The sequence below is a fragment of the Sinohyriopsis cumingii genome, chromosome 2 (assembly GCF_028554795.1).
Source record: "Sinohyriopsis cumingii isolate HCF-2022 chromosome 2, ASM2855479v2, whole genome shotgun sequence".
In the NCBI taxonomy this organism is placed as follows: Eukaryota; Metazoa; Mollusca; class Bivalvia; order Unionida; family Unionidae; genus Sinohyriopsis; species Sinohyriopsis cumingii.
Window position 1 is genome coordinate 105,624,719 of NC_142962.1, and position 13,331 is coordinate 105,638,049.

Sequence of the window (13,331 nt, forward strand, 5' to 3'; positions counted from 1 at the left end):
CTTGTAAGTTACATTAAATCGACTATTCTTAGGCATGCCACACTGTTGTTAACGTTGAAAATTGCAAATTAAAATGATCCCTGTTGCAACGCTGACCTGGATTCACTCGAAACTATATGACCTATCTTGTTCCCAGACACATGAGAAAGAGGCACTGAAACTCGCATAAAAAAGAATATGATATGCAAATCAGAAAGACGCGATGCTGTCAAAGGAAACAGTTGCTAATGAAACGTACTTTTATCAGCATTATGGAATATGGTACTATGTTTGGTGTAAATAGTTTGGAAAAATTACTGGAAAAAAACGAAGCCAAATATCTCTTGGAAAGCCTTCTAGGTTGTATGTAGTAATAATAAATCCACAGACAGTCAGACTGGTTGAACTGAAGAAGTGAGAAAGGGCCTTGCATGGCATATGAATCCAAGCGTCCTTAACAAAATAAGGGCTGGTATTTTATGAAACTACAGAAGAAAAGGAATAGGTATAAAAATATTTGAGAACAATGTGCGGAAAAGAATTTTTGTCCGTCTGGAAATCAATTTATTTATAATTTCTTGTCATTAATACAACAAAAGAAAAAGTAAATGTAAAATCAATCATTTTTTTAAACAAAAAACAATAACTTATAAAGAAAATAACGATTTTATGAATTGTCTTTTTTTTTCTTGGAATGCTTCAATTTACTATAATTATATTTCTCCATGAACAGTTGCTTGCACATGAATGTTGACTGCAAATTTAAAGAAATATGCAACCTATATGCAGAGAAAGAAACCTTCGCCAACCTTACAGAGCTAAATGCCTAAGTCGTAGCATTAACATGATTTACAATAATTAGTTGTGAAACCTGAAAAGAGTTGTTAAAATGAAGTTGACTTTTATATACAAATGATATTAGATGCCTGCACCAACTTATCTTTACAATAAATTCGTTTTGTTTGATAATTAAATCAAAAACGTTAGACTGTTCATTTCACAAAAATCAAAGTGATATATAAATTGGACCATCGATAATCCGATGCGTTCCTAGACACAGCAGGAGAAAAGGTTTCTCCTGTTGCCAGTATCTCGTGCGACCAAAGGAATGGCATTTATAAAACACGTGCGCTGGTGCTGTCCAAGAGAAATCTTTCATGATTGAGAGATCGTAATAGTGCCGGCTAATTTGACAAAACCTTTCTTTCATTTCGACATCATCATTGTGACGAATTCTGGAAATAAACAAAAACAAGACAGTTTCAGAATAGTTGCATAAACAACGAATTCATGAAAGTTTCGACGAGACAATTTTAATGATGCATGCAAATGAAATCCTTGGTTGTAAATAATTATGCAATGCTGTTCTATACAACTAGCTGAGAAAACTTAAGTGGCGAACTCTGACCATTTACCTCTTCATTAGGAAGTTCGGTGTTAGCGTTAAGGTCTATGACTTTGCTAAATCTTACAAGATTCCCATATATATCGGACTAAAGTTTATCGTACCAAGGAGTAACTGAAACAATACGTATCACCAAAACGCTAGACGTCTATCATCTCCAACCCTTCCCTAGGAAATCCATAACATGAAGTGGATGATATCGGAATTTATTACAGTAGACAAGCTCGAGAGACTGGTCCGTATAGGTCTACGCATACAAAATGTGACTGGTTGTGTAAACAAGTCTGTAATTGCCAGATTTACTATTGACTATTATTTTACAGTATAATAAGACACAACGATAACTTCCAGTATCATCCTCTAATGAAATACTCACCTTCATAATTTACTTGACCATCTCCATCTATATCAGCTTCCCTGATCATCTCGTCCACTTCCTCATCAGTAAGTTTCTCACCTAAGTTCGTCATGACGTGACGCAACTCCGCTGCACTGATGAATCCATTCCCATCCTTGTCAAATACTCTGAAGGCTTCTCTGATTTCCTCTTCAGAGTCAGTGTCCTTCATTTTGCGAGCCATCATGGTCAAAAATTCGGGGAAGTCTATTGTGCCATTACCTGCAAAGCAAATTGTGAATGAATTGCAATGAGTCTTCATTCTAAATGGAATTTATTATATGTGTGATTATGATTTTTAACGTAGCTTTAAAAATAATTTAGTCATATCGCTACGATGTTTGCAGTGTGGCAGTTTATAGTGATGTCTAGAACTGGGGCATCATGCCGCAGACATGTAGCATGATGTCCCACCCAGTCACATTATTCTGACACCAGGCCGACTAGTCCTAATACAAACCTCTTAATGCTGAACGCCTAGCGAGGCAGCTGTTAGTACCATTTTTGTAAGTCTTTGGTATGTCTCGGCCGGGGATCGAACCCACGACCTCCCGCTTCCGAGGTAGACGCTCTAACCACTAGGCCACCGGAGCGGTTTGGAATTTATTAAACAACTTGACTGCTAGTGTATGCCACGGGTTGCCTTCAGCAGGTTGAAAAATGTATTATTTAATGGGGTAATAACTTTTTTATTCCAAAAAACGAAAGTTATTAACTTGCTCAGATAACTGAATAGAATTTGCGTTGCTTGATAAAATTATTATATGTATAACAATGTAACAAACAATATTCACAACGAGAAGTTGTGACGCTGATAAAGAACTAATTTAGGTGGCAAATATTCACTTACATTTAGCTGATATTGTTTCTAATATCTTTAAATTTTTGGAAATACATTCGGAAATATGAATGTGCAATGGACAGAATCACTGAGCAATATCAAGGAGGATTTATTTTGAGCTTTAACTAAAACCTCCACCTTATCTTACCATATTGTAAAGGAAGATGATTTTCCTTGTTGTATACAAGTGTTTCCATCGCTAACAATTTTTCCGACATGAAATCTACATCATTTAAAGAACATACTCCCCAACTGGTATAATAAAGAAGTCCATGGAAATTTAACTGAAAATGCCAAGTTTCTGATAATATGAGTAAAACTGCTAAACAAACAGCAATATTTCACAAATTCGTATTCACTTGTACAAACATAACTAATAAACACTAGATATAAATTTTACTACTTTGTTCTTGTTTTTAATTTTCTTTTCTTTTACTTCCTCGTGTGCACTGTAACTACCGATTGGTAGTTTTACAATGAAAATAACTGCAAACAGCTAAGAAAGTCCATACTCAATGAATTTTTTTACACTGTATTTAATCAAGGAAAGTACAGATCGTCTGGGATCAAACACAGGTAAGTAAATCTGAATGACAACAGGTATAAAAGTAATGGTACTTTTAAAACTACATGTACTGGGCAAGAATGCCGTTTCCAAATTTCGTATTTACGTCTACCATGTTGAAAATTTGCAAATTAGAAAAGAAAGTTAACTGCTTTCCGTACTAACAATGATAGTGACAGCGATGGCTTAGAATTTCAATCTGCATCAATGTAAATATCTTTATCCTGGACAACACATTTTTAATCCATGTATGTATAATCTAGACCCTTCAAAGTTCTGTCAAATTTCCTCCCCTAGCTAAATATCCAATGTAATCTCATTTGGCCGTTCGGTACTCTTTTGGCTGCCTCATTTAAAAGCCCTTCTGGTGCAGCTAACGACCAAACGATACAAAACACGCATCGCAAGGCTTTTCTTATTGAAAGCTACGTGCAGTGTGGCAGGTCTTTAGAGGATCGATGAAAAACACACTTAAAATAAAACATACCGTCAGCATCCACTTCATTGATCATATCCTGGAGCTCTGCTTCTGTTGGGTTCTGCCCTAGCGACCTCATCACTGTACCGAGTTCCTTTGTAGTGATGGTTCCATCCCCATCCTTGTCGAACAAGCTGAACGCCTCTTTGAACTCTGTAAAAATTGGTTCTATCGATTTAAGATAAGATCTTTGAAAGTGTATGATGTAATATAATGATTTTTTCTATGATATACAAAATGAATTTCCAGTGGAATGGATGCAGTTCGTTCATGTAAATTAACGATGAACCTCGTGGCTACAAACAAAGGATGGGTTCTTAACTGAACTGCAGTTTATTTAGGAGCTTGTGACAACCACTGCCAGTCAACATTTGCTGGCAGCATTATAAGAGTAAAGAAACGTCACCATATGCTCTCGTGTGTTTGTTGCTAGTGGCAACAGCTCAGATCCAGATATGACCGTGAATAAAAAACGCAGCCTTTGGTCTGATAAAGCTGTCTTTAATTTACAAATAAAGAAAACATCGTAGATCCTGAATAGCTGACGCATTACAAATCTAAACTGTTGTGTTTTGTTTGGAGGGTTTTCTTTTGGCAGTGGGTGTTATATACGAGTAAATATGGTTTGTCGAGTAATGTATCGATTCATAGAGGACTTTCCTCTAGAGAATGTAATATTTGGTTTATCAAAGACCATACTCTATCGTTGCGAAGAAACACCTTATCGATTCGCATACGAATTTCCTTGTGAGGTTTTGGCGTTGATACTTGTCGCGTTTTTATCCAAGATCATAACAACATGAATACATTGCACAGGGGAAACTTCAATCGATTAGGAAAAAAATAACTTTGAAACGAATGCTCATTGGTATGTCATCTTCAAAGTTTAAATTTCCATTCAAACTATAGAACAATAAACATATAATAATGCTTATATTCAGTGCTATAGAAGATACATTTTAATAATTTCCTTTTGATTAGATGAAATAATGAAATCATCAAAACACAAATCTTAATTTTAATAAACGGAATGCTGCATAAATACGTAAACTAAAACCTAAAATTTTGCATTGTTATTCTGACTGTTATCATTTTATTCTTCAGTTCTTTGACAGATATCCGGTCATCATTTTTGTTGTAACAAGTGTTAAAGACTGTTTCTAAACCAGGTGTTGTCATAAGAACAATCAAGGGTGTAACTGACTTCTCTCTTTAGAGGTTAATTACCTCCGCATTCAGAGAGTAAATAATACAGCTCAAGTAATTCTTGTTTTTTCATCTCCCAAACCTCTCTTTCACCAAAATCTTTAACACCATTTGCCTACCGTTACTACTAGCAATGGCGGATTTCGGGGCGGGGGGGGGGGGGGCGAAGCGCGTAGCTGGCGTCCCACCACCACCAAAGTAAAAATAGAATGCGAAATAACCTGAATGTTTCACTCAGTAAACTTTCTTTACGAGTAAATGACTAAAAGTATGCCCTAGAGGTGCCAAATATGCCAAATATGCAGGAGCACACCCGACCCACACCCTTAGCACCCAACCCTACACAACTCTACTTATAGATCCGCCACTGACTAGTGACTTCTCAAAACATGCAATAAATTAAAGAGAATTCACCTCTATTATTGAAGATCATATTAATATGGAGTGAGCGACATGGAGACTTCGGATATTTCATCCATATCATGCAGGCGAAGATAATGCGTATGAATATGAATGTACACATATGCTGAAGTACACGTTAATAACACAACAAAGGAAAAAAGCACGCCTATACATGCAAGGATGAAACTTCGGACGAAATATCATAGGGAATGTGTGCAGGGCATTTTTTTTATTTTTATTATAATCACCGTGTCCAACAAAGAAGAAATTGAACAGCGGGCAAAGATGAAAATTGGGACGGAATATCATCGGGAATGTGTGCATGGAATTTGATTTTTTAACATCACCGTGTCCAACGAAGAAGGAATTGAATAGCGGTGAAGGATGAAACTTCGGACGAAATATCATCGGGAATGTATGCAGTGATTTTGATTTTGTAACTTCGCCGTGTCCCACGACGAAGGAATTGAATAGCTGGCTATCAAACTTAGTTTTTGGTAATACTAGAACATATGAAGCCATTTTTACGGGAAAATTTGTCCAGTCAATAACTCAAGTTAAACACAGTGACTTCAGAATCTACTGTAGAGTCCTTTCTAGAAGGTCAACTATTCATGGAAGCAACTATGTCATCGTATAACGATCTGGCACATTTGGGTCCTTGAAGTTTCTTAGAATTAATCAGTAGAGCAAACAACATAGACTGGTACATTATACCACAGACAGAGTTTATGTGGTTTTAATTGAAATCAAATTTGCGAGTAGATACGTTAACCATGCAAGTCATATTACTGTGGCCGACACCGACGGACCATTTGCCAATATCTGCTTAAAGGAAGTGACTAATATGACTTAATCGATTGTTGTATAAATCACTGGTCATGACGAGGTATACGAACAGGATTTCCTGTCAAAGAGGGCAACACATAGCCGCCTGAAGCTTATGTATAAACTGGTGTAATCGTATTATTCGACTTGCTTTCAATGGCAGCTGATCAGATTATATCAGAAGAGACGTTTAAATTTGTCCATCATGATCTGCATAAACGTGCTTGCGGGGGTGCAATACATTTTATTTTCGCTATATTTAAAGGGAGGATTGATCCTGAAAGTAACCTACATCTCACCACCTCGCTCTGATGGATCTTTATACAGTTTGTAACAAATAGACCCCACCTACCTTTTTGTTTATCTATAAAAACCATACTTAATAGGAACATAAAAAACAAGAATACCTTTTCCAGTGCACTTAATCAAGTAAAAATTAACATTGATCTTAAATCTAGGGTGTGGACGGACGTACGGACGTAAGCGCACATGGACACCAGATTGATCTCCTTTGTTGAGCTTTCGCCGAGTCGGATTGGACACTGCTGCAAGATTTGGATACTCAGTAGTCAAATAACGTTGCGAAGGTTATAGCATTACAGTTGGAAAGCGGATGAGATAGGGGTAGCACATAATATGAACAAATATAGTTATCCACACGTATAAGCATGTGAAATCTGTCTAATGAATGATGCCCTGCTTTAACACAACAGTTCTTCATATGTCTAAGCGTGTGAAATCTGTCTAATGAATGATGCCCTGCTTCAACATAGCAGTTCTTCATATGTCTAAGCATGTGAAATGAATGATGCCCTGCTTTAACACAACAGTTCTTCATACGTCTAGGCATGTGAAACCTGTCTAATGAATGATGCCCTGCTTTAACATAGCAGTTATTCATACGTCTAGGCATGTGAAATCTGTCTAATGAATGATGCCCTGCTTTAACATAGTAGCTACAGAGAGCTGTATTCCTTCAATCGGATTAATACTGAGACAACAGCTACAGTTGCCTATTATTAAATATGATGCAACGACCATACGCACATAGCAAACAATATTTGTATACATATATATGTAATATTAAAATATAAGCTAATATAAACGTGTATAAAATAAAGATCACATGCTCAAAAGCCGGTTTCTTGCAACCCATGTAATGACTTCAATAGATGGTTCAGTGTTTTTGTTTAATTTATCCAATTTACCAAAATGGAATATGCTACACTCTTCATTAGTTTAGCATCTGACAATACACATCAATCAACATTTGTCATGTACGTACAGGGGTAAAGGGTTTCATATTAAAACTGTCTTCCTTATAAATGAAATAACCATAATTATTTTTTTATTACGAAAGATACTGAATTCGGATTAAACAGCTTACACACAATCAACAGGAAGAAAACGTTTTGGTTTTTCTTACCATAACTGCAGCTCCGCAAAACAACGTATTATGCTCGCGTGGGGATATTTTTAGATCACGGTATGAAAGTAATAAACAGATGAGTTTTGTTTAGCGCTCAATATATTAGTTCTCTGAGCTATGAAACAGAGATAATAGCCTTTGCTTCGCGTCAGCCGATATTAACAGTTCAATAAAACAAGGTATGGAACTGAACAAGCCATAACTGTATAATACTATCAATCCAATTTGCCTTAGACAAATAGATCAGCGTAGAAAAGCAGAGCATGTCAGCACTCTATCTGCTATTCACTCAGCTAAATAAGCTGTAGAAACTGCTCTGGATAGGAACAACTGAAGCAACGATCACATAGGTGCAAAGAGTTACAAAATTAATTCAACAGTGAGTAAAAAATACAAACTTCTGCATCTATTTGATCGCTTGATGCTGTTGTGTGGTCCCTTTTAGACCATTGCAATTTAATAATCATCGGTTATTACGGCGTGATCCGATCGTATGCATTGGCTGTTCTTGATACCAGTATTATCGTGCAACCATCCTACTAACTGGGACAAAGGTAACCGTTTTCGTTGGCTCTAATGAGTGAAAAAATATTTCATGCATGGATGTTTCGTAAAGAACAACTCACACTACCACTACGTATTAATTTATGCAAATATATCTTCAAATTATAATATCGCTCACTAACTACCCTAGATTTAGCACGAAGAAAAGAAAAAAAAACAACCTGCGCAACGATAAATAATGCCAGTCCAGCTTAGTAAATCTCAAAGACATGACAAAATCACTAAGAGCTAATGTAGGATGCTGTGACCTGTTTTTCAAAAGTGAGAATATTAGTCTTAAAATAAAGTTTAATCATCCAAAGAGCAAAACTATCAGAAAAACAACCAAATGCAAAATTTATTGTAATCCATGAAGCGTGAAAAACATCCAGTGACCTAAAAAAAATTAACCACGATGAATAGCACTCTTTAATACGAATGCATCCATCAGGTTGCACTACACTGCATACAAGAGTGTACAAGAAGAAAAACGGAGCTAAATGAAAAAATAAACTTAAGGTGTGCTCATGCGTATATGATCAGTACACTGCATATATTACTACATCAATAAAACGGACGCTAATATAGTTTCGTTGAAGTTTTGCAAATAAATTGATTAAATACAGTGTGTACGTAAACACTTAAGTACGTATGTATTTACGCATGTATATGTAGAAGATTTCACGAAACGTCAGAACAATCATAAATATATAGTGCGAACTCAAAGTCATGTGTTTAGAATAAAAAGCAATAAATAAAACATCTTAGCTATCAAAGGCGTTCTCATAGTAAACAAGTCATTTTACGACATACCGTAAAGGTCATTATGTTAGTGTGACTTAAAGATAAAATTACTCATCAGGATAAGTGTAATTCGGAAGTATTAAAACAGTACAACCTTGTCTTGGTATCTCCGTTGCGTTTTGTTGTATTTCTAGTGACAATTTGCTTTGCGTCTATTTCGTTTTTCAATAGCCTGTGACGTTTGATTCGTTTTTCAATAGTCTCAGACATTTCTTTTGTTTTTCGATAGTCAATATCCTTCATATTATCTCTTGAAAGTCTCTGAGTAATCAGGATATAACAAATATGTTAAAGATTGTAAAAATTCCTCATCCAGGACTAAAGTTCCTTGGAGTCCAATGTAATAATGAATCGAAAGAGTCATATTACAATGGTACCTGAAGTATCAAAACTAGTTTCGGTGAACCCCAACCTTTCAGCACTTTGAACTAATTAGTACGGACCAAAACTTAAACTTACTGCAATATGAAAAAATTTCTATATATATATAAGAAAACTTGAATATCCTTCTATCTTAACAATGACGGCGATGATAGCAACAACGACTAAGTCGAAATAATTAGATATACGTCTCGTCTATGGATAGCCGGCAAGACACAGAAAAGAATGAGCCTACTGTCGGACTATGTATCAGTAGGCACTGATCCAATATTACATACCTGCGATTTGTTCTTCTGTAAGTTGATCAGCCTAAAATGAAAGAAAAGAAATCTTTTGTATATTGATTGTATCCAAAACCAAGGGGAAAAAATTGAGCAAATGTAATGTTGGCTATTATCGTTAGGTGTTTAATGACAAATCGAATCAATTTATATTTCATCTACTCGGTCATAAATTTATTATTATGGTTTTTAATCTTAAAAGAAGGACAAGTATACACATAAAATTGTTACCATAGTCCTTTTGCAGTCATTTAAAAGTGATAAACACTAATTCCTACCTTAGGTAAGGATAGATAATGATTACAAACGACTCCACACAATCTACATTTCCCATAAAACACATCACCACATCACTCGCAAATTATACAGATTAGAAAAATGTCCTGAAGTGGTGTTGTTTCCAATATACGCAAGTGAAATAGCTGTAAAACTCTTTGTAGTTGATGAATTTAGGTTGGTGGATGCTTCTAATACAACCTGTAAAATCACATTAAAATTTTCCATTTCTAGGAGGCAGATTTTAGTAAATTATTATGTTCTGTAAAGGTTCTGGACACTGAAATGTTCGTGATGATTGTAAAAAATTCAAGACAACAAAGGTTTTGGACGTTGCTAAAAATATGATAGTAATATGTATCCAGTTTTTTTTATTCTATACCATAATTTAACGAAATAAATTTCTCAAAAAAATAGGTTTTGCCGAACGCAATACAAGCATGCAATTGAAAAGAAACGCCCGCATCGACAAAGTTACATTGTCATTGTCCGAAGGTACTCTCAAGGTAGGTACTTTTCTATTTTAAGTTCCACGGATTATCTATCCGTCAATACATATTTTCTAGCACACTGGTGTGTAACGAAATTTCTCAGTTCATACGTTAGCAGATTGTAACAGTTCCACTAGTATTCAGCTGTAAACCTTACCTAGATGATATTGATGATTATCGTGATGCTCACATTTAGTAAACGTCACCTAGATGATATTGATGATTATCCTGGTGCTCACATTTAGTAAACGTTACCTAGGTGATATTGATGATTATCCTTGTGCTCACATTTAGTAAACGTTACCTAGAGGATATTGATGATTATCGTGGTGCTCACATTTAGTAAACGTTACCTAGAGGATATTGATGATTATCGTGGTGCTCACATTTAGACTTCTTTAAGAAATATCAATATCTGAGTAATTGTGTTACTTTTGAAAACTGATAGAACTCGTAAAAATGTCAGAGCATAATACTATCCAAGATACAATGAATTATCATTTTCTTAAATTTATTTTACAAATGCTTTCTGTATAGTATTTCTTTGAAGCCAGTTACGGTTTTGACAGTATAGGGTATATTTTAATTAATCACTTGTTATTGATGGTGTACACTTCATTGATCACATGCAGGTGGCAAGTTTAAATGACATTAATTCGCACATGCATAAACTAGATTGAATGGCTTCTTAACAGGATAAAACAAGTTGCCAGGTAAGTTTTATCCTAACATTAAGGGAGACGCATAGACTTCATGGTTAAAGTGCCAGTTCCGTGACTGTAAGAGTGCGTGTTCAAATCCTACCACTGGATCAGCCCGGGTAAAAAATAACAGTGCATTATTGGGCAAGACTTACTCCCTATTTCCACTGCAATAACCTACTGGCAACAAGAACAGCATGAAAAGCACCATCACCACCACCACCACTGCTACTACTACTGATAATAATAATAATAATAATAATAATAATAATAATAATAATAACAATAATAATGATAATAATAACAACAAAGTAAACCTGAATTTTGCCAAAACAGCTACATTTAAAATTCCGCTTTTTTAATATCAGTGCAACATTACCAATATATGACTATGAGGAAAAATACAATCTGTTTAATTGTCTAAACAACCACGTACTAATTCCAAAATTAAAACTTAGCGAAATGTCCCACCCTTAGGTATAACAATCTACATGACCCATAAGTGAATAATGTGCAACACAGTTCTCACACTCGTTCTTCGGCTTAAGTTTGAGCCTCACAAAATATCTTTCACTTGACAATATTCATTAATTTCACCAACAACTATATAAATTACCAGAGGAAAACAGCAAATTGCATATTTACATCAAATTCTTGTTTAAACCACTTAGTTAAAGTCCTTCCCGTGGAATAATAGAGGTGGTGACAAGATGTTTCAGTCACTGACCGACGGAAACGCTGATGGATACGATTATCTTTCCACAAAGTCGATTCCTATGTTACAAATTGAACTTTATCCAAATTATTGCAGACTCTGAATTCACTTCTGAAAATGCTTATAAAACAGCGTGTTAGAGCGACAAATTTCCGTTAAGGAAACAAAGTTCATGTTAACAGTAATGAAAAAATAAATATTTCCCAAAGTAAGATTTATTCACGGAATAGAAATCAAAAACATGATATTTCTTTGAATTGAATAATCTTGTTATGACGTCTAAGTTTCGGCTCGAACGCAATCATGTTTTCTGACGTCATTTTATGTCATATTGATCCAATACATTTTTAGAAAAGGGTATAAAGTTTATCAATGGTGCTTTTCTCTTACGATAAATGGAACATTTCAAAGAGATTTAATATGAATCAACAGATTTTCACGCTCTCGTTTAAGCTATGACTGCATGTATATCAGGCGTAACCAGTGAGCACATGTGGTGGTTGGCAGTTTCAAAGTTACTTCACCATAATGCAAACTCGGCTGCAAAGAGCACCACATTCGATCTATGTATGTCGTAATGTGAATTCTTCATGTTACTGTTAGTTTTTATAAATATACTTAAAATTTATTTAATTCTGAAAAAGAATATATATATATATATATATATATATATATATATATATATATATATATATATATATATATATATATATATATATATATATATATATATCCATCCATGATAATGATGATATGTATGTTTGACTTAGAACTAAATATTATAACAGACCCAACAATGTGTCAAGTAAACATACAATTTTTGATAGAAAGTAATATCATGAGTATTAATGAAGATAAAAGCAAGAGTAACGAAGAAGATCACATAAATAACCTAATATTTTGATAGATTGATCACAGAACTCTCCTTAATAATATTCCGATAGATCGATCGCAGAAGTTCTCAGAGAAGGAAAACTTTATCGATTGCCGCAATTTTGATTTCAAAACAGTTAAAGAAATCTTAACAGAACCATACTCTGCCGCCGTTTGGTTTTAATTAAAAATTGACTGTTCTTCCCCTTGACATGCTTCGAAGTCGACAACTAGGTCATGAAAATCGAAATAGCTCAAATTTTTCTGCAGTGACTATTTATAACAACCTATTGCAACAATCAGTCCAAGAGCTTGGATAAATCTGCGGCTCACACAAGACAACCTTCTGGAATAAATAGCTGCTACTTTTGAATCGCTGTTTACGCAACATTTTGGTGAAACCTCGCTTACAAACTTACAGGTGAAAACGTACCTTCTTTGCCCTACTGTAAAAGAAAGAAGGAAAAAAAAAAACAACACGTTTTCTTGTCTGAGCTGATCTGTTTCTTCAAACACGTCAAGCCAATTATTAAAAATGGGCTGTTTTACATATCGACTGCTGAAAAGCCAGAAGGGTTTCGAAAGCCCGTAACGCAAGTGGAATGAGAAGTATAATACAAACTATTTTAAAACCTAATCCTTACCCTGTGTATAATCCAGGAATTGTCATTTACAACTCGAAATTCTAGCAACAAAACGAACACTTGTGATAAAGATTTAATAGACGACCCTTTAA

At 34.9% G+C, this 13,331-nt stretch overlaps 1 protein-coding gene across 2 annotated transcripts in view; it reads right to left on the reverse strand.

The window, feature by feature from the left end:
• Positions 1–512: 512 nt before the first annotated feature.
• The window catches only part of LOC149805554 (calmodulin), a 28,946-nt gene continuing 16,127 nt past the window's right edge, over positions 513–13,331 (reverse strand). Inside the window, exons 3-6 of one of the 2 annotated variants that reach the window (XM_089950160.1) lie at positions 9,537–9,566; positions 3,675–3,818; positions 1,761–2,003; positions 513–1,214 (exon numbers count right to left, since the gene is read on the reverse strand). In XM_089950160.1, coding sequence (XP_089806286.1) covers positions 1,186–1,214; positions 1,761–2,003; positions 3,675–3,818; positions 9,537–9,566 — 446 coding nt within the window. In that variant the 3' untranslated portion in view covers positions 513–1,185. Of the gene's footprint in view, positions 1,215–1,760; positions 2,004–3,674; positions 3,819–9,536; positions 9,568–13,331 lie in introns of both variants that reach the window. The other variant, XM_089950161.1, reaches the window with a different exon arrangement.